Genomic DNA, 21,419 nt, shown 5'->3' with positions numbered 1-21,419 from the left:
AACAGATATTTCCTATAACTGTCAACCCCCCCCCCCAAAGAAAACAAAACAAAACAGTGTATTAGGGGAGAAATGGTACTAGTGTCTCTGCTTGTGGAAAGACAGCAGTATGAGGTTTGCTTGGCCTGAACACCAGAGAATCCACATGAAAGACTAAATATTTGAATTTGTTAAGCATGGGAAAAGTTTCAGTAAGATGGAAAAATGACCTTTACTGAAGATTGCAAGTGTGAGAGAGCGACCCACTGAAAACCACACAGGGTTAGGTCCTCTGGTTATGGAGGCAGAACAAAAGAACCAAATAGTTCCTTATTCTTAAGATATGTGGAGAAGCTATCCCCATGAGGCATACTTCCAGGCAGTTATTTTATCCTGTGAGCAATTCATTGAAATGTCTGTTGCGTAGGATCTAACGCATAAATATGAATCTGTGTTGAAAGCTTCTGAACCTGAATCAACGTCACATTTGTTAATTTTTCTCTTTATATACCTAGTGCCATAGTGGCCTTGGTTAGCTAGGAAACTAGCATCTACAGACCACAAGAATATAGTTGCCGAAGGATAAACTAGATTTGACTTCATTAGTGTACAAATGATAAGTTTGTGAGGAGTTATTATAGCATTAATCAACTTGATGGATTGGAAATATGACAGAACTGAAGCAGCGTGTAATATTAGTGCCTATTATTCTACAAATTATGTCTTCACCTACATTCATAAGCCGAGAGTCATGCCATACATTAAAGATGTTATACAATTTCTCCTCTTATGGAACCATATGGTATCCCTTTAGCGAGTCTTCCTCCTCTGTCCCCCCAAGTGGGGCTCTGGTCTCCCTGAGCTGTGGATTTTGGCTTTATGGCTGATTGAAGGAAGCTCTGGAAATATTTGAATTCAACCTGTGCCTTTCAAGACTGGACATCTCATGCAGCAGTGTGTATTTAAACTTCTTCCTCCATCAGAAACAGTTATTTCATACTCTAAGCAGGAAACAGAGAGTGAGTAGTAATTGGAAGATACAGGACAGATGACGAGTAGGTATTTAATTCCTGATTTCCAGAGAATTGTACAGGCTTTGTACACGTGCCTCTGGTTTTGTTACCACAGTTACTCTTCCAGCACACCTTGGTCTGCTGCATCCAGTTCTGAAAGCATACTGCAAAATAAATCATCTAGGACTTGAGTAAAAGCATGTGAATCTTAAGTGAAGTTGATTGTTTTAAAATCCAGTCTGGATAGTAATAAAAAAATCTATTATCTTTTGTCTGAGTTGTGTGAAAAGAACTGAAGGTCTCAGTTCAGGACTCATGAACATGTGTCTACTTCATCCCAACACCATCAGAAATGTCATCTCCCTCTGGAGACTGTCAGGTGCCAAATGCAGGGGATATTATTCTTTCATTTTCTTTGAACTGCTGAAATTTGGAGTATAAGGTGTATTGATAACCCAGCCTGAGATTTTTGTGTAGCTGTTTGCCCTGGTTTTGCTTACTTGTCAAAACCCATATCCCAGTACACAACTAGCCTGTGACTGAATGAATACAAGAGTTTAAAACCACTCATGTCCCTTCCTTCCCTTAAGTTTGGCACGTGCTCCTGCATATACTGAGATTCTCAGATAGACACTTCATATCGTGACTAACCAAATTAGGGTTATCAAGTCCTGAGCAGGTATGGTTCATGAATATCTGTATGGGATCAGTAGGATGTGGAAGGAAATTTTAAGCAGATAAAGGCAAACAGGCTACAAAAAATATTCTACTTGTGTTTTGTTTTATAGCATGGGTATGGCATGCCTTAGTAGTGGGGTCGTGTTGGATTCTGTGTGCCAAGAAGCTGTTATTTATTTCCAAGGTTACATGTAGAGTAGTGCCAAGATCAGACTGGAATTAATGTTTGAATTTGTTGAAATGTACTTAGCTCTTTTGCTGGAAAATGAAAAGTTCATTTGATTTTTGTGGGGCTGAAATATTTCAACCACGTGTCTGTATAAAAACAGGCCACTGCCAGTTTGGGCCAGAATCCCAAGAATTAGGTAAAAATCTGACATTCCAGTCTGAAAAGGGTCAGGCAAAAATTATCAGTAGAAATGGGCCCATGCACTATGAAATTCTCTGTACCATCTTCGGCTTGTGCAAAGGATGTTTTTGCTGGATAGCTGAAGGATTGCCATGTACCAGATCAACGTACCTTTGTGACTTAGTTACTTTCATAACTTTCTCAGAGTTCAGCACTGGTCAGTTTGCTAAAGTACAGTAATAACATTCTTAATTTCCTCATTCCATTTGCTCTTGCAAGACTTCAGTGGACCTGGAGAAATTTTAAACAGTGTTGTGTTATCACAGATGCTATCTAGTCCCTTTTTATTTAAAGAAGTGAATATACTTTCACCTCAAGAATTTTTACTCCAGGGCAAAACTTTAATGGAGGGGGTGTAAAACCAATAACTGCTACAATAAAACATAAAAACATTTTTTCATGACACTTAAATGTGATTAGTTGCTTTCTCATGCCCATACTAGTATAGCTTTGATAGGCTTTGTGCCTTAGTGTTAAAGGTAGTGACCTTTGCAAAACTGTGTACAGTGTTATAAGCTTTATAATTCTGTGTGACTTCCATAAAAGTTGATACTTCATGAGTATCAGAAAAGAATGTTAGTTACAAAATAGTGCATTTTTTTTTCTTGGAGTTGTGAAGGTAATGATACAATGAATGGCCTTACCTAAGCCAGCAGCATGTTTGTTTGACGCACGCGCATTTATTTGTAGACTTAATTGCTGTAAAAAAACACAACACTTCATTTATGTGATTAGAGCAGTAACTTTATTTACAAATAGCTAATCTGTGTTGAATGCAAAGCTTGAATTCATATTTGACAACAGATTTCTGAAATGAATTTAACGAGGAATGTAACAGACAAAATGATGTGAAAGATCTGTTTTTCTAACGTTACCATTCACAGTGAATCAGTACTGATTATTATTTGTACGTTCCCATAAATTCATGTGATATCTGATTGATCAAATGCAAAGGTTTTTGACTGAAATATGTTAGTTGTCTTTGTTTTTTTTTTGAACAACTGAGAATTTTTTTTTTTTTTTTTAAGAATATTGACATACCAATGTTAAAGTTGACCAGTACATCATTTAAGGCAAAAGGTAGCCCCAGTCTTCATGGTGGGTTGGTTTCTGACATACCCAAGCACCTAGCTCTGTGGGTGCTGTTTATAAAGGACATAACCTTAAAAGACAAAAAGCTTTTCCCTTTCCCCAGAGCTTTCTTTGAACTTAGTTTTGAGGTTTGTGCCTCTCTCCTCTGTTTATTTGTTCCATTCTTTCCAGAATCCTTTGTTTAGTACTCTATAAATAATTGTTTTTGAGAGTGGCCAGAGTCGTGATGGGAATATGCACAAGAATATCTTTATGATGAAAGGAGAATAAGCTGCTCTTGCTGCTTGATAGTTGCAAGGCCATTCCATGACATAACTTGAAGTTCAGCTTATGTTGCAGCATTCAATTTGGGGATCTGGTTTTCTCCCTTGTGTTGGCCCTCTCTGCTTGCTGTGAGGAAGAGAAAAGTCCAGGAGAAAAGAGTGACAGTGGGACATTTTTAGGGCAGGTCAAATCTTGCATCAGCATCTTTGCAATTCTGGTTTCTGCTCTAGGTAACGTTCGTGTTCAGTTAGCGTCTGCAAACACGTTGCTGTTCGTCTTGCCTAATTAATTCCTCTTTTTTTCACAGCGGCAGAGCCTTGGCCTGAAAATGCTGCATTGTATCAGCAACTGAAGGGTGGGTACTCTGTTTTTTGCAATTAATAATTACTTTGTTTTTAAAAACACATTAAATATGCAGTAACATAATTAACTGCAAGGAAGCACAGAAACTGTTAAAAGATTCCTTTGTGTTGTTTGTCTGGTCAGAGGTTTTAGCTACGCTTGCATCTGCCAATATAAACCAGCTATTCATGGCCTATAAGGTCCTTGGTTTATTATTGACTCATTATATTGGCTGCTGTAGGCAGTGTAAAATGATGTGGTTGCAGGCACAGTTGGCAGATTTACTGCACCAATAGCTGAGGCAGCAGATTTTTGAAGTCTTGTGGTAAAGTGGGCTCTCAGTAAAAAGGAACTGTTAAAATGTATAGGCTAGGATGGTTCAGGCTCCCTTTAGCAGCTCTTCATATATCATCAGATCACATTATGGCCCCCATTTGGGGCTCAGCAGCCTGCTACAGTTGTCAGAAGACTGCAAAGTAATGAAGACTAATAGGTAGCAGCCCTAGTCTTCTAAGCATGGAATTTTTATTGCAGTGAACTTGTCATCTTTCTTTTGTGTGACAGACCTAGACACAGTGTGCAATATTAACTGCAAGCAGTTTTTATAGGTTTCTGAATGCTTTTACTTTTTAGCCAGAGGAGTTATGAAGATGCGGTTTTATTTAACTTTGATTAGGAGAAGAGTAATTGGCATAAAACTCAACCATTTGGTTTTTAGTTGTGAGCGTTTTTTTATTGTATGTTGTTGGTAATGTATGATAAATGCGATTGTATTTGTGGGAGAAATATTCCTGTTACTTTTTTTTTTCCTTTTTAATATTCATCTCACAGTTTTCTAGTCCAGCTGCATAATAATTATATATGTACTCCCTGTTTTATCTGTAAGAAACGCAAGTCAGAATGACTTACAGTTACAGGTCAGCAGCTAAATTTTTTTTTGTAATTGTGGTTTTTGTTTTTTCTTTCAACAGACGAACAAATTTTGCTTTCTGATAATGCATCATCTCTTGCTGTTCAGGTAAAATGTCATCTTTTTCTAAACTAGAGATGTTAATTCCATTTTATTTTTTGAATGATTATCTTCCAGCTAAAATAACTGTATTTACCTAAGTGAATTATTTAAGAACTGTTTCTGTCAAAATCAATGGCTCGTTATCTTCCCTGCATCCGATGTTCTTTAAATTCACTGAAGTGCCAGAACCTAAAGGACATAGGATTTTTAGGGTGCTGCTGCTTGTACTGATATTTATATTGCTCTGTGTTTGCACAATATCTGCTTGTCTTGCTATTGTAGGAACTGTGCGTGCTTCGCACCTTTTGCAGTTGGTATGCTGTTCCCTGTTGTAACGCCTTGCATGATGCTTGCTGCTTACTTCATTCTCAAAGCTAATACTGCCCCAAACTCAAGGAGTATTTGCTTCATGTTGTGGGCATAAAATCTCTCTGATGTTTCCTCTCAATTTCATCATGTACACAGAGTTGAGATCCAATGCGGTTTTTAGAAATAGTCTATATAATTGACAAGCTTGCATCTCTAATTGACTTCAGAGCACCTCTGTGGCTGTGAAGTCTGTGTAAACTCCATTAACCTGTTAGGTTCAGTAACCCCGGATCTCAAGGGGATGCCTTCCCTATTAGTAGGGAGGGCCTGGCTGGCAAAAGTGGTGGTGAGCAGGATGTATGTAAGGTTCCCATTCTTTGAAGCAACTTTGCTTCTACTCCCTGTAGTAGGGAGTTGCACAGTTCCTCTGCTGCTTTCTTTTTGTGTGAGGTCTACCGAGCAGTTTTGGAGAGCTCTCCAAAAAGGCCACGTCATTTGGCCAGTGTGGGACACTTGGAGACTATAACTGACATTACCAGCAAAAGGGTTAGGATTATTTGATCACGCTAACTACTTCTAGGATCTCTAACTTATTTTTCCTTCCAGTCTGGCAATCTGGAAGGTACCTCTAAGAATAAGTTCTTTGGTAGCAAAAAGGTACCTTTATACTTTGCTAGAAAGATGAGTCATCTTTGATGTACCAAAATAAACGGGTCAGTATTTATTAATTTAGGCAGCATATTTTATAACATGCCTCACAGTAAAGCAAATACATGCTTATGTTAATCACTTGATATCAGTGTTCCCTTTCACTTCAGAAGCCTTACTTTTTGTGATTGTCATGAATTTTCTTACCATCTAACAACACATATAGGTGTGGCTTATATTTGAAACAAACAAATAAAAGAAACAACAACATAACCCCAAAATTTCCTTTTCTAATGCATCATTTTGCTTTACTGTTTCCAGTCTGTTGTTATCCTACAGATGTCACTTAGATGATGAATTAACTATAATATATTAAAAATGCTTGTTTTTCTTCAATATTCCCTGGCCTGATAGCTGATAGTAGCCATGACTATAAATACGGCTCTGGTAGATATCTGATTTTAAACTTTATAGAACAATTTTGTATTGAGGAATCATATCTCTTTAGAAAAATCTGTATAACATGGTTGTGACTGCGAAAGAGTAACTATCCTCAGTATATTTGATCCATTTTGAAATGATGCTAGGACCTATAATTATATATTACTAGCTTAGTGGTCAGAAAGCTTTAAATATACCAGTGTGTGTTCCATAAGGAAGCTGCTGAGTTCCTCCATTTTAGGATTTGCTTTTTATTTTGGTGAGAGCCTGTGGTCTATCTTTGTGCTGTTTTTTTGGTTTTTTTTTTCTTTCTTGAGGAAGCTATGGGAGTTGGGGATGTAGGAGCTGGTACCTGGGACTTTCTTTCCAGATTGCCATTCTCTTTCCCCCAGCACTGATTCTGGGCACATGCATATCGCCAGAGCAAATACATAGCTTGCTCAGGACTTGTTGAGCTTCCACGTGGTGAAAATGCATCAGTTTTTTGATTACCTCTGATCAAATATGGAATCAGCCAGGAAATCTTTAAGAAATATGATTCACATCAAGACTGTAAATGTGCTGTAACTGGTCTTTCAGATCTTTCCTGAAATCTCCTTACAGCACCTCTTTATAATACTGCTCTTGGATACCTCTCAGAGAACAGATATACAGATAACTGTATATAAAATAAAGAATAAAATCCAATACCATAGCAAGTAAGTAGTCAGAATAAAAGTTGACCATTTTAAAATTGACAGCCCTGCAATACAGTTGGCATTTCACGTTCCTCTTGATAACAGAGCAGATGGAGCAGAAAGCAGTGCAAGTTACTCAGTGCAGGTGTAGCAATGGGACTGTTGCAGGTGTTTTGTTTGAATTAATGAGTAGTAAGGGCTGAAGATTCGACACTGGAAGGTGGTTGTGTCTGTTGTTTTAGTAATAGAGTTATGACTTTGCACTGAGCAATGAAGTCTAGACTTCTGGCTCCATATAGCTACCTGTTATATAAGAGGAGAGAGTGAGTCTTATAGGAATTGGTAAATAACCATGTGAGTGGTGCCTTCAGTAGTTTAAAACAAACAAACACACAAAACCCCCCCAAACCCTCACCACGTGAAACCTGTTTGCCAATTCTGGTAAGAATGAATTTATTTTTTTTTAAACTGTCTTTCCACCCAATGTCGTTCCTGGAAACAGACTAAGTTTAGAATTCCTTTGTCTTTTACTGTGTTCAGATTCTTTTTATTTGCTGAAAATGCAACATAACTTCAAATGAGCTAGTGCATTATTTCTAATACATCTTAGTACTTGCACTCCTTCTTTGTCAACTTAAAGGAGCATATTATACAATGTGGTTTAAAATGAAGCTCATTTGATCTTCAGCTGCAAAATCTTGATACTGAGTGTAATTTTACTTTCACTGCAAAGCAATTAAAATCAAGGGAAAATAGTAATTTCAGTAATGATTATTTTGCTACAGGAAAGTGTGTGTTACATGTAGAATGAAGGCTCTGTTCTTCCTCTGAGATGTTCAGCCTTGTTCCCATTAAAGTTAATGAAAATACATACACCTCCTAGTAACATGACTCATTGTTAAAATCATTCTCCCCTTATTTATTGTACAGCTTGTGTTATCCAGTGCTTTTGCTTATCACTCTCATCAGACTAAAAGAAACAACTAAAAAAAGGAATAAAATGCACAACTTTTGTTGTTAGTTATTTCAATAACTAAACAACTCCACATCTTCAAAGCGGAAGAAACTGAGTTAATAATTAAAATCAGTAACAAAATATTAAATGATGGCATAAGAAAGTGAGATTTATTATGTTACACTCAGGTGATGTAAGAACACTCTTAACATGTAGATAATGCCATCAAACAAAGAGAGACTTCTTTTTACTTTAAAAAACTGCTTGCTTTTTAATTTTCTAGATCAGTATATCTTGGTCCTCCTTTGAAACGATACTAATATTTAATTCTGTGAAAAATTGCAAAGGGCTTAACGAACTGTTCTTGGAAATCTAGTAACACAGGTGGGGAGGTTTGGGGGGTTTTAGCTTCTGAATTATTCCTGAGGTTTTCGATTCAGACCTAAATGCCTTAAATTTTAGAATTTCTACCTGCTTATTCTGTATTTCAACAGATTCTGATTTTGGAAGAGAACCTTATGTATTTAGAAAAAGGTGTTTTGTGGGGATTTTATGGGTTACCATTGTTAGACCATGGGTGGGAGAGACGGGAGAATAGAAACTGTTAATGCTTAATCTTAGTAATTTAAATGCTGTTTGTATTCACTGCCATTTATTTATTTATTATTTATATAATTTTGTCAGCAATTCCTTCAACGTACAGCTGTGTCTTTCTTGATGCTTGCATGGTGTGTAGGCCACCTCCTACTGGTGTCTTCAGACACTGTTGCAATGTTGCAGTAAACAAAGTTTTTGCATATACTTTCTTGCAAGACACTGTTTTTTGTTACCATACTCTGTGTGAGGGTGTGTTTGAGAGAGAGAGAGAGAGAGAGAGAGAGACTTAAGTAATACATGATCTGATGGTAATATAAAAGAAAAAATTGTGAAATCGAAAAAAATGAATTAAGGTTGTTTCTGTAAAGATAGCTTCAGACCCAGTGAATTTTAGAAGCCAAATTATTCCTATCTTTATCTTGCAGACAGTAAGTTAGGTCGGGATGTGTGTGTATGTATTTATACACACACATTAATTTTTTTGAGATTTATATTCTTAAAGACATAGCCATGTTCTTATGTAAACAGGTTAGAGTTTTTCATCTACTCTGAGCTGTGAACTTGTATTAAAACAGAGTTAGCCCAGGAGAGTTTACTTCAGTCTGAAGCAGAGGACCTGTCCAAGCCGCCTCTTCCTGTTTGGCACACGGGGCAAGTAACGCCTTTTTCTTTAGTGGCTGGATGGAGTTTGGATTGCTGCATAGGAGGCAATGGGTTAATCCGTCTGCACTTTACCAGGCCTGTTGCCTCAAATGGCAGTGGGAGCATCTCTGTGTGCTGCTCCGACTTGTCAGGAAGAGGAATGTGAGGCCTCTCAACAGTCTGTGTGGGAGATTGGTCTCCAAAATCCCCATATTTGGTTTTTGAAGCATATTAATTATTCAGGCACTCTGCTGGAAGGAAACATGAACTTGGGTCAATATAAACATTGAAGACTTATTTTTTGTAGCTAATCCTATATTACAGAATCTAAAATAGCACTGGCTAAAATGTAAACCTTCATACCTATGTTCTGTAGCAATGATGCTATAGTTAGACTACTTTTGTTATTATAGATTCTTATGAAATCCTTATGCAGGTAATATTATAGAGCCTTGCTTAAAGGACTCTTTAAAATGTTCAGGACTGTGGAAATTCTCACAGCTATCATGAGGTTTAGAGCCTGTATCTAATTACATTAAGATAAGTATTAATCGCTTGTGCAATTCATGTCCTTGTAAATGGTTTTCATATTTTCCAGGAAAGTGCATTTAGAGTTGTCTGTTCTTAGTCCTGAATGACAGAAGGATGTTTGGGCAATTCAAAATTATGTTACACAGACTAACTGCTTATTTACTTCAACAAGTAATCAAATAGATGTATAAATCACCCATGATTAATAGCTCTCTACAGATTTGTGATTTTTGTGTATGAATTGTGGTTTGTTTTTTCTCTAGACAAAACATTAGGAGAAATTTGAACTTGTTGCTGAGCCTTGAACAACGGCTTAGTAGTGAAATGAAAATTTGACATCTCTCTTTTTTTTTTTTTTTAAAGAGAATAAAAACTGGAATTCTTTATGATGAGAAATACAGTATCAACATAATCAATCTAGCAGCATTATGTTGTAGCTGAAAACATGCTTAAATCCCGAGCCATACTGGTACTGTTTGTGAGTGAAACATCTTTCATATAGTTTTAAGATGAAATTACCCCTGAATAAATAGCATCTTCATTTATCTTCAAAACCTCTGTGCTGCCAGTGAATCTACTCTTTCCACATTCTACAACACGAATTACATTATACCATTAGAGCAGTGTTGTGCTGCAGTGTAAAATAGATTGTTTTGGAGAATGAACGTGGCTTTGCTATAAATTATGTTCACAGGTACAAAGGAATTTGTTATTTTGTTTAAAATAGTCACAAATATAATTAAGCTCTTAATTTATGTTAAACTACAAATGTGGCCATTACCATAACTGGATTAGGAATTTAATCTGTCACTCAAAGAATGATACTGAACAGTTTTCATTTATAACCTTAGACACACTATTTCAGTTACAGGGTCTGCAACTGTTTGATATGAAAACTGAATTATTCTGTAGATTTATTCATGGTTTTTAATTTTAAAATGTGTTCCTTCAATAAGATAGAGAATAACTCTTTAGTTGTCATCACATATTGTCCTTTGGACACTCGTGAAATTAGGTAAGAATGAAAACAGAAACCCCCTTTCACTCTTTCTTCACACCAGTATTGTGTGAGTGCTTTTAGAAGTGCTGCTGAATGAGAGATGGGTTGCAATGGCTCATTCCGTGTTAAAAAACTAATTGTGTGTATCCCCTTGAATGAAGCGGAGTGTGCCATCTAAAAGCAGTGTTCCTCGTGTGGGGATGTAAGTTGTGAACTATTTGAGACTTGGCATAAGTAATTTCATTCTTTCCTCTGATCTCAGATACTGCAATCTGGATATGATTTTCATCAAGTTGTAACTCATTTTTAATGAGTATATGTGTTTGCTCATACATGTTATTCTGAGAGGGGGCTGGAGGGGAAGGGGAGAGTGTTATATGGAGCTCTGATGGGGTGATTCGCTGCCTGATGTTTCCAATTGAGTGTCCAAACAGCCCATTCGTAGTTGGGGAGGGGGAAGAGGAAGGGAGACCATGGCTAAAAATGACACCTAAAGCAATTAACTGAAGGAATAAGTACAAAACTGCCTCTTCCCCCTCCCCCCCACCATTTCTTATTCCTTCCCACTGTATTTCATGCACAAAGTACTGTCAGATGGATGCAGTCATTTTCCATTCTTGTCATCGTAGTAAGACGCAATAGCATCACCTTCTGGCATCGTTTTGAGGGCAGCAGAGATGAAAATATCAGTTGTGTGAGAAGGGGAGGAACAGGGAGGGCTGGGCAGAGCTGCCCTGGAATTAGCTGTGGTTTCTGGGCTCTGTGCTTTTGAACTCTGGTAAAGCAACAGGAAGGTGATTGCTCTAACTACTTTTTTAGATAATTGAAATCTAACATACTGTCAACATCTTGAATTTGAAATTGGCCAAACTATAAGAAAACAAAACAAACCTTAAGCTGGTTCTGTCCTTTTAAGCCACAGTGTTGTAGTAAGTGCGCTCTGTAATGCTGGCAGGAGGTGTCACCTGTCATGATTGAAATGAATGATGGGCATAAGATTGTTGATTAATTTTGTAACAAGCGTCACTTCAAAGCTTCATATCAGCCCTTTTTGTGAACTGCTGATACTTTGTTTTCTTACTGCAAAAATATAAGCCTGGTTTGCTCCATGATGACTTTCAAAATGGAGCGGCTTGCACTGGTCTCTGGGAGAAGGATGCAGTGCAATGTGAACGGCAGTCCTGTGCGGGATCAGCATGCAGGAGAGGCCCCGAGAGGCTAATACTTGCTTTTCCTTCACTTTGCTCTCTCAGCTCCCAGCCCTCTTTCTTCTCTTGTCTACAGCGCTAAATATTGGGAGGGCAGGGAAGGACAGATGTAATTCATCTTGTGGCATTTTTTTTCCCTCCTCTATTCCTCCCCATGAATCTGCAGCAGATCTCTTTCCCCCCACCCTTCCCAGTCTACAGCAAAGCCTCCTGGTGAAAACAGAGGCAGTAGCACCTTTGCTAGACTCTGTGCTTCCAGTCTGGAAGGAGAGAAGAGATAGCATTGCTAAAACAAATACTGTTCCATGTTTCTCCCTTCCCTTGCCAGGTGCCAGAAGGGGAGTTGATAGGGGAGCTGATACAGAGCTGGAAGAGCATGAGAAGGTTGGGATTATTAGTCCACAGGGAAGAAGGGGAGAGAGCAGGCATGGGAGAGAAGATGACAGACCCCATTAAGCTAAATCTGTACTTTATTCTTTTTAATACTTCACCTGTTTCTCACATTAACCTCATCCAAAGAAAGAAAATAACATGCGAAAATAACTTGCAGAAACATTTTTGCAGATATTATATAGAGCATAAGTTATTAAACTGGACTGTCATCCAGGCTTCTTGTTCTCTTCCAGTCATTGGCCAATGCCAATATTGAACAAGAAATCAGGTGCCTGTATTTAAAATTACAGAAATGCAGATAATCAGTGGTACATGTGAATAGAGGAGGGATTCCTGCTGATGCCAGGGGAAATAACCTCAGTTCCTCCCAACCTGAGATTTCACTAGCCTTGTTTTATGCTGCACTAATAAGTATGAGCCATAAAATTTTTCATTCCTTTTAAAATCCTGAGCGTTTTTGGCTTGATGCCCTTCAGTTGCAGTGAATTCTGTGTACTTGTACTTGAATGAAGTTTCTTTTTTCTGTGTAAAGTCTGTTGGACAGTCATCTCTGGTCTTCTGTAACCTGGGCAAGGGGAAATAAGAATATTCATCCCTCCTCTCCTTTAATTGATCCTAATAGTTAGCTCTTTGGATAGATGCTAACCATTAAAAAAAGAAGTCTGTCCTTTCCATAAGATTTCAGTTCTCCTTTCCCTGTTTAGAGTTTCTTTGGAAGAGTTGTTTTCACATTATCAGTAAGCATTTTCAGTGAACATTTTTACAGTTACTTTGGATAGGAAAACTTCATCTGAAGTAATGTAAGCCAGTTTCACTGCGAGACAGCTAGAATTTGTTTCCTATTCTGAAGCCTGCAACTGCTGTAAGTTTCTTGCATGAGACTCCTAGATGTTGGAGGAGATCCAGCCTGTGGCCTACAACATTCACCTGCTCATTCTGTGGTAGTAATAATTTTTTTCCAGAGGAAAAGACAACAGAGGGGAATTCAATGCTTTTCTTTGGAATTACAAGCATTTTTGCAAGATAGGACAGTTATGCTTGTGCTCAATTTTCTTGTTTCCAGTTGTGTTATTGTTACCGTCTTGCTTCCCATTTTATTTAGGTAAACTTTTAGAAGGGCTTAATAAACTAGCTTATGTGTCATTTGGTATTCCTTGGCTCCTTTCAGTTTCTTTTCAAGTTGATCAGCCAAATTTATGATGTTTACAATGATCTCAGATGGACTAGGGTAAGTCTGGGCCCTTGATCTTTTAGATTGCTCAGCTTTTGATGCCGTGTCCTTGAAGGGGTGTTGATAATTTTGTAAATCCCAGCAGAACTGTACCAGGGTGGTTTGAGCCTTCCCTCTCTTTCCCTTCACTCCAAAAGGGCTCAGAGGAGCTGGGCTCACTCCCATTTGCTGGTGGTTTCTCTCACAAGAAAAGCGAGGGTCCCCTTGCCTGCTCAGTGTATATATGTGAGGTACCCAAGGGAAAATGAGATGTTCTGAGCTGTAGGAATCAGTGTTGCACTACATCTTTTATCAAAATTGGAAGCTGTAGCAGTCTGATGTCATCAGCACATCAAATGTGCTGTTATTTAACATTCTACATGAGTGGTCAAAAAAGGAACAAATCCTCCCTTGATAACTGAAGTAAAATGTTAAGTAGGATCAAGCCTCTCAAAAATTCCTGCTTTGTCTTCTCTGTTCTATGTTCTTTCCATTGGACTTTAATCTGTGCCAATTTCAACTGTTTTGTTAAAATTTCTTGCCCATTTATCAGTTACTGTCTAAAACTGGTCTATCTAGTTGAATGCATCAGAGAAAAAAGTTGAGATTTTTCTAGCACCTGACATTTATAAGAACACATAGGTGACAATCCTAGTCCCTCTCTTTTCAAAGAGAAACTATTATTTCCATAAACATGAAATGCATTCACTGTGCTTGAAATGTAAAGAAAATCTGTGTTTTTCGTACTAATAATTTCCAAAGCTTGTCAGTCACATGAATGAATGAATACATACTCTCATAGCAATGCAAATTGTAAGGTCACTTTCTTAGGCTGAGCACTTGTAGCTGGGGATAGTACTGTCCCCTTTTGTCACTTGACACGTGGTTTTGGTCAACATGAAGGTCTGTCCAGTTGACCAGTGGGTTAAGCTGAATCAAGGAGTGGATACTAGCATACTTCTCTCGGCAGTGATTACTTCAGCAGTGTAGATCAGTAAGGATTAAATGTCTCTCATGTTGTGGAGCCTTCCTCCTACCCTTCATTTTCCCACATAAGAATATGTAAGGAGCACTTAAGGTTGAATAGCTTGTACTTTGGGTATAAATTACAGCTCAAGAATATTGGTCTTTTAATTTCCTGGGCTTCTAACTTTTTAAAAACATAATAGCAGTTTTCCACTTTTGGATATTTAGGTGTATTATAAGGCATTACATGATTTTGGTTTCAGCTCTTTCACTGTTCCGTTTTCTCTGTTTTTGTATTTCATTACTGTTTAGCCACTCATATTAATGCTGTTCTTAAATATAGACAAAGACTAGTGTGGGATAGGTGTTGGCATGTAGGTGCTGAAAGGGGTTGCTGGGGTGGCCTTGTAAGGCTTCTAGAGAGGCAGCTCCCGTGTTCAGTGTTTCTGATCCTCGCGTGAGGGCTGTTGGGGTGAGTGCAGAGCCAGATGGATTTGCCCAGTTTTAATCTTGACTCACTCTTCAGTTTCTCAAGCTCAATTCTGGCCTCCCATCTAAAAAAGGCAAATTAGAACTGGAGACAGTTATTCCGAGGAAGCATTCTTAGGTTTTTGGTTTAGTAGAATTTTTGTTCATTTGTTTTTAGCTTCACTGAGGGTAGGCTGGCTTATTTCTAAGCTTACTAGAATCAGCTCTTTATTATACAGATTAGTCAAAATTTGTATTTAGTTCAATTAAAATTTGTTCCCATATTAGGGCTCAATTCTACTTCAGCCTCCTCCTCCATTCTCCTCTTTTCTTTGTCAAGTGCTAAAAAAGCACATGGAGCCAGCATATTTATATTTTGGGGATGCCCAAATGGCAACATATTATTCACTCCTCTCTGAGGTAGGTTAGAGATTGTGGTAGAATTTCCCTGCCAAATATAATAATGGTTAATATTTCTTGGTCTGTGGATATTTATTGAGGAGAAGGAGAGAGAGAAAGGTCAGATTCAGATTTTTAGTGGAAACTTGGCTGAACTCTTTACACTGAAAAGATTTCATTTATGGTTTAGTTTCTGTATAGAGAACTACTTTTCACAATCACAAACCATGTTTTTATACAAACCTTGAAATATGTAGGAGTCAATGTACAATATGATGTACAATAGCCAATACACAGTGGATATTTTCTGAAGCAACTCATGTAACCTAAGTGTTTGTGCCAGAATATCTCATTTGTGACTCACCGATATGAAAAAGTAGAAATAGTTCTTTAATCCTCCTTTTACTTTAATGTGTTTCTGCGCTTACAAGCTTTGCAGTTATTCATGTGTTGGCCCTAACTCCGGTATAATTTAGACTTTTATTTTTTTCTGAACTAGCAATGAGAATAGTACATGGCAGTTAAAAAATTCACCTCTAGCTTAAATCAGAATTGCAAAGTTAATTTAGGGCCTTACTGCAAAGGAAATTTCTGTGGTAAGCCTAGCCCAAATGAAACTTCACATATTTTTTGAGGAGAAATTCAAAAGCTAATAAGTATGCTTTGAATTCAGTCTTCCTGTCCCATCTGTCTGTCCACCCCTCTCCCCCAGTAAAATTCTTTTTGAAGCTGTGGTTTGATGTGCATTGTTCCACTACAGCACAGCACTGTGGCATCCTAGTGTAGCTGCTGGTAGAGCTTTTAAAAAAATGAAATCCATCTTCCAGTTCTGTTAGTGCATGTTTTCAGTGGGATTCCATGTCCAGTGGTGGCCTATGAGGAAGTATTTAATCTGAACCAAAGTCACCAAATTCTTGTCTCTTAGCTACTTCCAATGAAGTTGCACATAAAGCCCCAGCTTGAGCAGAAAACACGATGCGTGTAGCAGTAGCTTCAACCATCTGGATCACTGCTAGTCCTGCAGAGACAGCAGGCATGGGAAGAAATCTGGGAATGATACAGACTTTTCCTACTTCTTTTTAAGAGTTACCCATCTAGGTATTCTTATTATTCACATGGAGTTTGGGAAGCTAAAACTGCAAGAGCCTAGAGATTTGGTAGAGTCTGGTGGGTCCGTGAACTTGTGAAGTGGAGTGGTGTCAAATGAGGCCGGTGCCTTGTATTTCCTTTGGGTAATAGTTGGTCCCTTGGGCAGTAATTGAGGTTCTACTTGAGATGAGGATTTGGGAATATAAAGACCAGTAGTTGAGTAGTGCAAGACTTGCAGTATTTGGTCGATGTTGACTATGACCAGTACCCTCTCTGTATATATCTGCATGTATATATGTAGTTGGCTCCCAAGCAATGCTTTAAGTTAGGAGTAGGATTAGAAAATCAAAAGGTGTAAAATCCTAGGCTACTGGTGGATTTTTGCAGAGCCCCCAGAGTTTTGAAGAAGGCTTTTGTCAGCCGGAATCAGTGCCATGTGTTGTAACTCATGACCATACTTCCTTGCTTTAAATTGGGATTTGGGTTTGAATTAGGGTATCTAAAGTTGCAAGATTAATAATGCAAATTTAATAATGGACTGTGCAGTTTCTGGACTGGTTGAAGGAGATATTGAGAGGGATCAAAGCCTTTTTTTTTTTTTTTTCTCTCCCTTGGTACAGTTAGGGTCAGCTCAGGTTAGGGTCTGGGATATAGCAATGCGAGAGTGCAGGGGAGAAAAGAAGAGTTGGTTGGTTTTTGTTGTTGTTTTGTTTGCTTGATGGTTACTACAGAAGCTACAAAGTTAGGAATAGGGCTGATGTCTGCATTAATTAATGCCTTATGTTCTCATTTAGTGCAGAGATGACCAATCTCAGTGTAGTTAAGGTTTGGATTACTTCTATGTCTAAGATTAGAGAGCACAGTTTACTGCTGGATTCTGCAATCTGCAGAGCTAGGAGGAGGCCTGTGCAGAAAGTGGCCAGTGCTGCCTTTTGCTGTGGGGATCGATTTCTTGGATGTAATTATGGTTAGGTCAGGCTCTGGGAATCTGTGAGAGGGCTTTTGCTGGGTGCTATCTAGCTTATTTTCTTTGCTTTTCTCTCTCCCCAGTGCCTTTATATTGTCTTCTTTAATTTCTGCCTCTCCTAATCTTACCAAGATCAGTGTTTCTCCCATCCTATGTTCCTGGAGAAGACTGAATGAAATGGAATAAAAAAAAAATCACTAGAATAGATGATACCTGGGTCTGGCCTCTGCTCACTGAGGCTAATTTGTAATCTGTCCTTCTCCTCATCCTCACTTAATGCCATAAAACATAAGAATAAAAGTTTCACAGGGTGGGGTGGGGGTGGGAGACTCCTAAAAAAAAAAAAAAAAAAAAAAAAAAGTGTGTGTGTTCTTTTGTGTGTTCAGGAGGGCTATTTATTTTGTTTTCAATTAAAAAATGTTGTTTATAATCAGGCTGGAGTGATGGCTTAAATCAGTTATTAAAATAATAATAAATATATTGCTTTGTGTTCATACTTTACTCCAGCACTTTGGAGCTGTAGCACATGAGTGCATCAGTCCCCCAGGGCCCATATGAGCGGGCAGGTGGGGTCCTCTCTGCATCTCTTACGTCCCAGTTTGGACCAAAACCAAGATTGAATCACATGTGTTGATTTGTCTTTTTGGGTTTTAATGGACACACAGAGGTTTTGCACAGCGAGAACCAAATGCAAATAGAGCACATATGGCTCAGGCTGAGAGAGCTGTTTCCAAAATGTTTAAAAAGGACACTGTGCTGTTTGCCCTTCTCTGGGACCCAAGGCGCTTAGCATTTTGGCTTTGATCTGCTCACTTGCAACAAATGCAGTGAGCATGCCGTCCCTCAAGTTAAACAGCATTTTTCTTCATGATCTGTAGCCTTCTTGGTGTAGGTCTTTTTAACCTCAAGCCACGGTAGATAAATAGTTGTAATTGTGGCATCTGGAATTCTGGCCTTTATAATTGCAAAGACAAAATGGACGATAGGATTTTAGCTCAGCTGTGAGACTCTAGAGATATTAAGAGGTTGCTTATTTGCCATGTTCTATCCAAATTGCAAGTACTTTTCTTGATATTTTGCTATTTAAACAGACACACACTAAGGATTTTGTGGTGATGGGAGGTGATGACAAAAATCAGTATCCTACTGAGAATGCTTTGAATCTAAGTTTACAGATAGGCAGTAACAGTAAATCGATCACTTACACCCTCCATGATTCACATAAATTACAGATAATAAATACTTCCTCCCAAAGCAGACCTGTGCTCTGACAGTATCACACAACGAAACTTGTGACAGTGTTTGCCAGGAAACCTGACAGCTATTGTAAATGTAACGTGGGAAGGTGCTGTATGTGCTTGGTGTGTGTTATGCAAGCAGTGTGATTTTCAGGAGGGGCAAAATGTGCCTTAAACTTGTACAACCACAGCAGTGATTGTAGCTGTCAGATACTGCTTCTTTGCTTCTCTTGAGGGGAAAAAAAAAAAGTAGATGAAACTTCATTAGAAGAATTCCAGTCAATGACTGGGTGGTGAAGGATTGTCTGAGTTAGAAAACCTTGTTTTCCTTTTACTTCTTTCTTTCTAAAAGAAGTATGCAAGGAACTATACTTCATAAGCGTGTGCTAAGTATTAGCTAACATATAGCCAAATGTATTGAGAACAACACATTTGTTTGTCACAGATGTATTAATGTTTTTTTTAAATGCTACTCTTTGTTTCCAGGCCTTTTTGCAAATGTGCAATCTGCCAGTCCGTGTGGTTTGCAGGGCAAATGCAGAATACATGTCCCCATCTGGTAAGTGTGGCCTTCATTTAGATTACTACGTTATACCTCCGTTGTGATACCATGGCAACTGCGCCTCGTCTTGCTGATAACGGTCGGTCAGGGCTACTCTGTGCGGGTTGCCTTCCCCCCTCCTCTCCAAATGCAATTTCTCTTCTGTAAACAATTAAAACAGTCAACTGCAAAGTAACATTAGTACAATATGTAACCAAGCCTGGGAATGCAGTAGCTATATATAGCATTCAGACAGTTCAAATGTCTGGTGGAAACCTTCTCTAAAATGCCTGAGAGTTGTTGTGTCATAAAAAAGACATTTATTTCCAGAAGTGTCCTTATTCTGCATCCGTTCCTGTTGACCAGTGAATGCTATATTTTCCCATTGCTGGAGTGAAACAAAACAGGAGAAAAAGTATCTTTTGTTACCTTGTCTGGGAGATGATTGCTGGTGTGTAGATACCCAAGAAAAATGAAGGGTGAATTGTTAGTATTAAGGGTGACAGGCACATTTAAGTCCTTCTCTGATCCATGAGATTGTCCAAAAAGCCCCAAACCAACAACCCACCACCACCCATAAAGTATTGGCAGTGTACAGTGTCTGCAGTCTGCTGGGGGTGACTGGTTGCCTAAAAAGTTACCCTAAAGAAAATTGCTGAATGCAGGGCACAAAATTCTGGCAATCCTTGCAATCCCTCCCAAATTTTGGTTGTGTTGGGACATACTTATTTGCCTATTACCTGGCTCTGGCTGTAGTATGCAACATGGAAATGCCTGTCTGTATATGTCTGGAGACTGTATGAGTTGTGCTGCTGCTACTGGTGTTTCAGTCAAAGCATCTGGAATTACGCTATTCAAAAAAAATAGTTGCTTGGCAGCAGTGAAAATCATAGCAAAATATGGAGATCGTAAGTTATTCCTTAATAAATAAAAGTAGCTTTGGAATGCTGAATCCAGGCACAGAGGAGTTTCTTACACGCTTAGAAACAAGACTGGTAATAGTTGCATTCTCTCTCTTTGCAATCCACATCCCATATTCACACTCACTAGCATCTGATGTGGATCTGAACCCTTTCCATCTCCGTTGGCTGAAAAAAATTGAGTAAAAGAGGAAGCTTATACTGGTTCAATTTTAAGTGTAGGTAGGAAAACAGATGTGGTTCTTTTTGCCCTTACTCCTGGAATCCTCGTTAATTTTATTCACTTTTCTAATTTCCTTTCTTTATAATGTTTTGGTTCTTTAATGAGTCTTCACAGAAGGTTTTAGTTGCTCCCTTGTCCCTTCCCACCACCCCCGTCTCACAGCAGCAGTAGACAGAGGTGTGCATCTCATCATTTGGTGGGAAGGTTTTCTACCTCGTAGCTGTCATAACGACAAAATCCTTTCCGAGGTAGTCAAAAGTGGAATACGAAAAGATTGTCTGTATGTGTGAAGTACAGTACGACTGAAAGCATTGGATTCTGCAGCTCAGAAAGGCCTGTGTTTCCTTTGTAATACACAGCGTATGGATTCAGACGAGGCTTTTGTTGGTATGGTGCGCTTCATTTATTACCCTTATGCTGAGTAAGCCAGTGAGAAGCGAATCTCAAGATAAAAACCATGACTGAAACTGCTGTTAGCATGAACTCTGTTTGAACTAGACCTAACGGTAGGTTTTATGTGTTTCAGCAAAAGGAATGAATGCTTTTGCATTTGCTGAATGAATTACTAATAACACATTTGGAGTCAGGCAGGTATTGATCTTGCTCTTTGCATTCTCTATAGAGGGCAGAGTTTGCCCACAGAGAGATGGGAAAGTAAGCGTGTGCGGTACCCACCGCACCAGGCAGGCTCCTTCACTCTCTGTGGTCATGAGGGCTTCTTCGGCAATATAAAATGTCCAGCATTTGTCTCCATTTTATGGGCAATTGCAATGATGCAAGTAATCACAGAAGATTTACTCTTAAACTGACAGGGTGCTTGGGGGTGGTGTGTGTCAGCTGCAGCTGGTGCAGGGTGCAGCGGGTGAGCGATGTGGCAGGGTGGCTCCTGCGCACAGGAGCCCTCAGCCCCACGGGGCCAGGACCGGGAGCAGGGAAAAAGGGCCGTAAGGGAACTGCTGTCCTTCCTTGCGGCTTCCCGCATGTAATAGGCCTTCCTCTGGTAACTGCCTGCCCTAAAGCTTTGCCTCGATTCAGCGTATGAGCAAGAAGTTACCAAGCAGAAAGAGTTGGAAGCCTCTTCCTTTCCACTGCCCTAAGCTGCATCGGTGACACAGTCATTTTCAGTTTCCTTTTGAGGACTGGCTGTTTTTAGCCCTGCTCCATGCTGGACGCTCAGGGCTCAGCTGCACGGACTGAACGTTTATCTT

At 38.9% G+C, this 21,419-nt stretch overlaps 1 protein-coding gene across 4 annotated transcripts in view; it reads left to right on the top strand.

Annotated features, from left to right (window-relative positions):
• MTX2 (metaxin 2) overlaps window positions 1-21,419 on the top strand; it is a 38,253-nt gene that overhangs the window by 10,363 nt on the left and 6,471 nt on the right. For all 4 annotated transcript variants that reach the window (XM_067299013.1, XM_067299012.1, XM_067299010.1 and 1 more), the window contains exons 2-4: window positions 3,743-3,790; window positions 4,749-4,795; window positions 19,014-19,086. In XM_067299013.1, coding sequence (XP_067155114.1) covers window positions 3,743-3,790; window positions 4,749-4,795; window positions 19,014-19,086 — 168 coding nt within the window. The remainder of the gene's footprint in view (window positions 1-3,742; window positions 3,791-4,748; window positions 4,796-19,013; window positions 19,087-21,419) is intronic.

The sequence above is a fragment of the Apteryx mantelli genome, chromosome 6 (genome assembly GCF_036417845.1).
Source record: "Apteryx mantelli isolate bAptMan1 chromosome 6, bAptMan1.hap1, whole genome shotgun sequence".
In the NCBI taxonomy this organism is placed as follows: domain Eukaryota; kingdom Metazoa; phylum Chordata; class Aves; order Apterygiformes; family Apterygidae; genus Apteryx; species Apteryx mantelli.
Note: the sequence above shows the minus strand (reverse complement) of the source record. Positions and strands in the feature narration are given on the sequence as shown.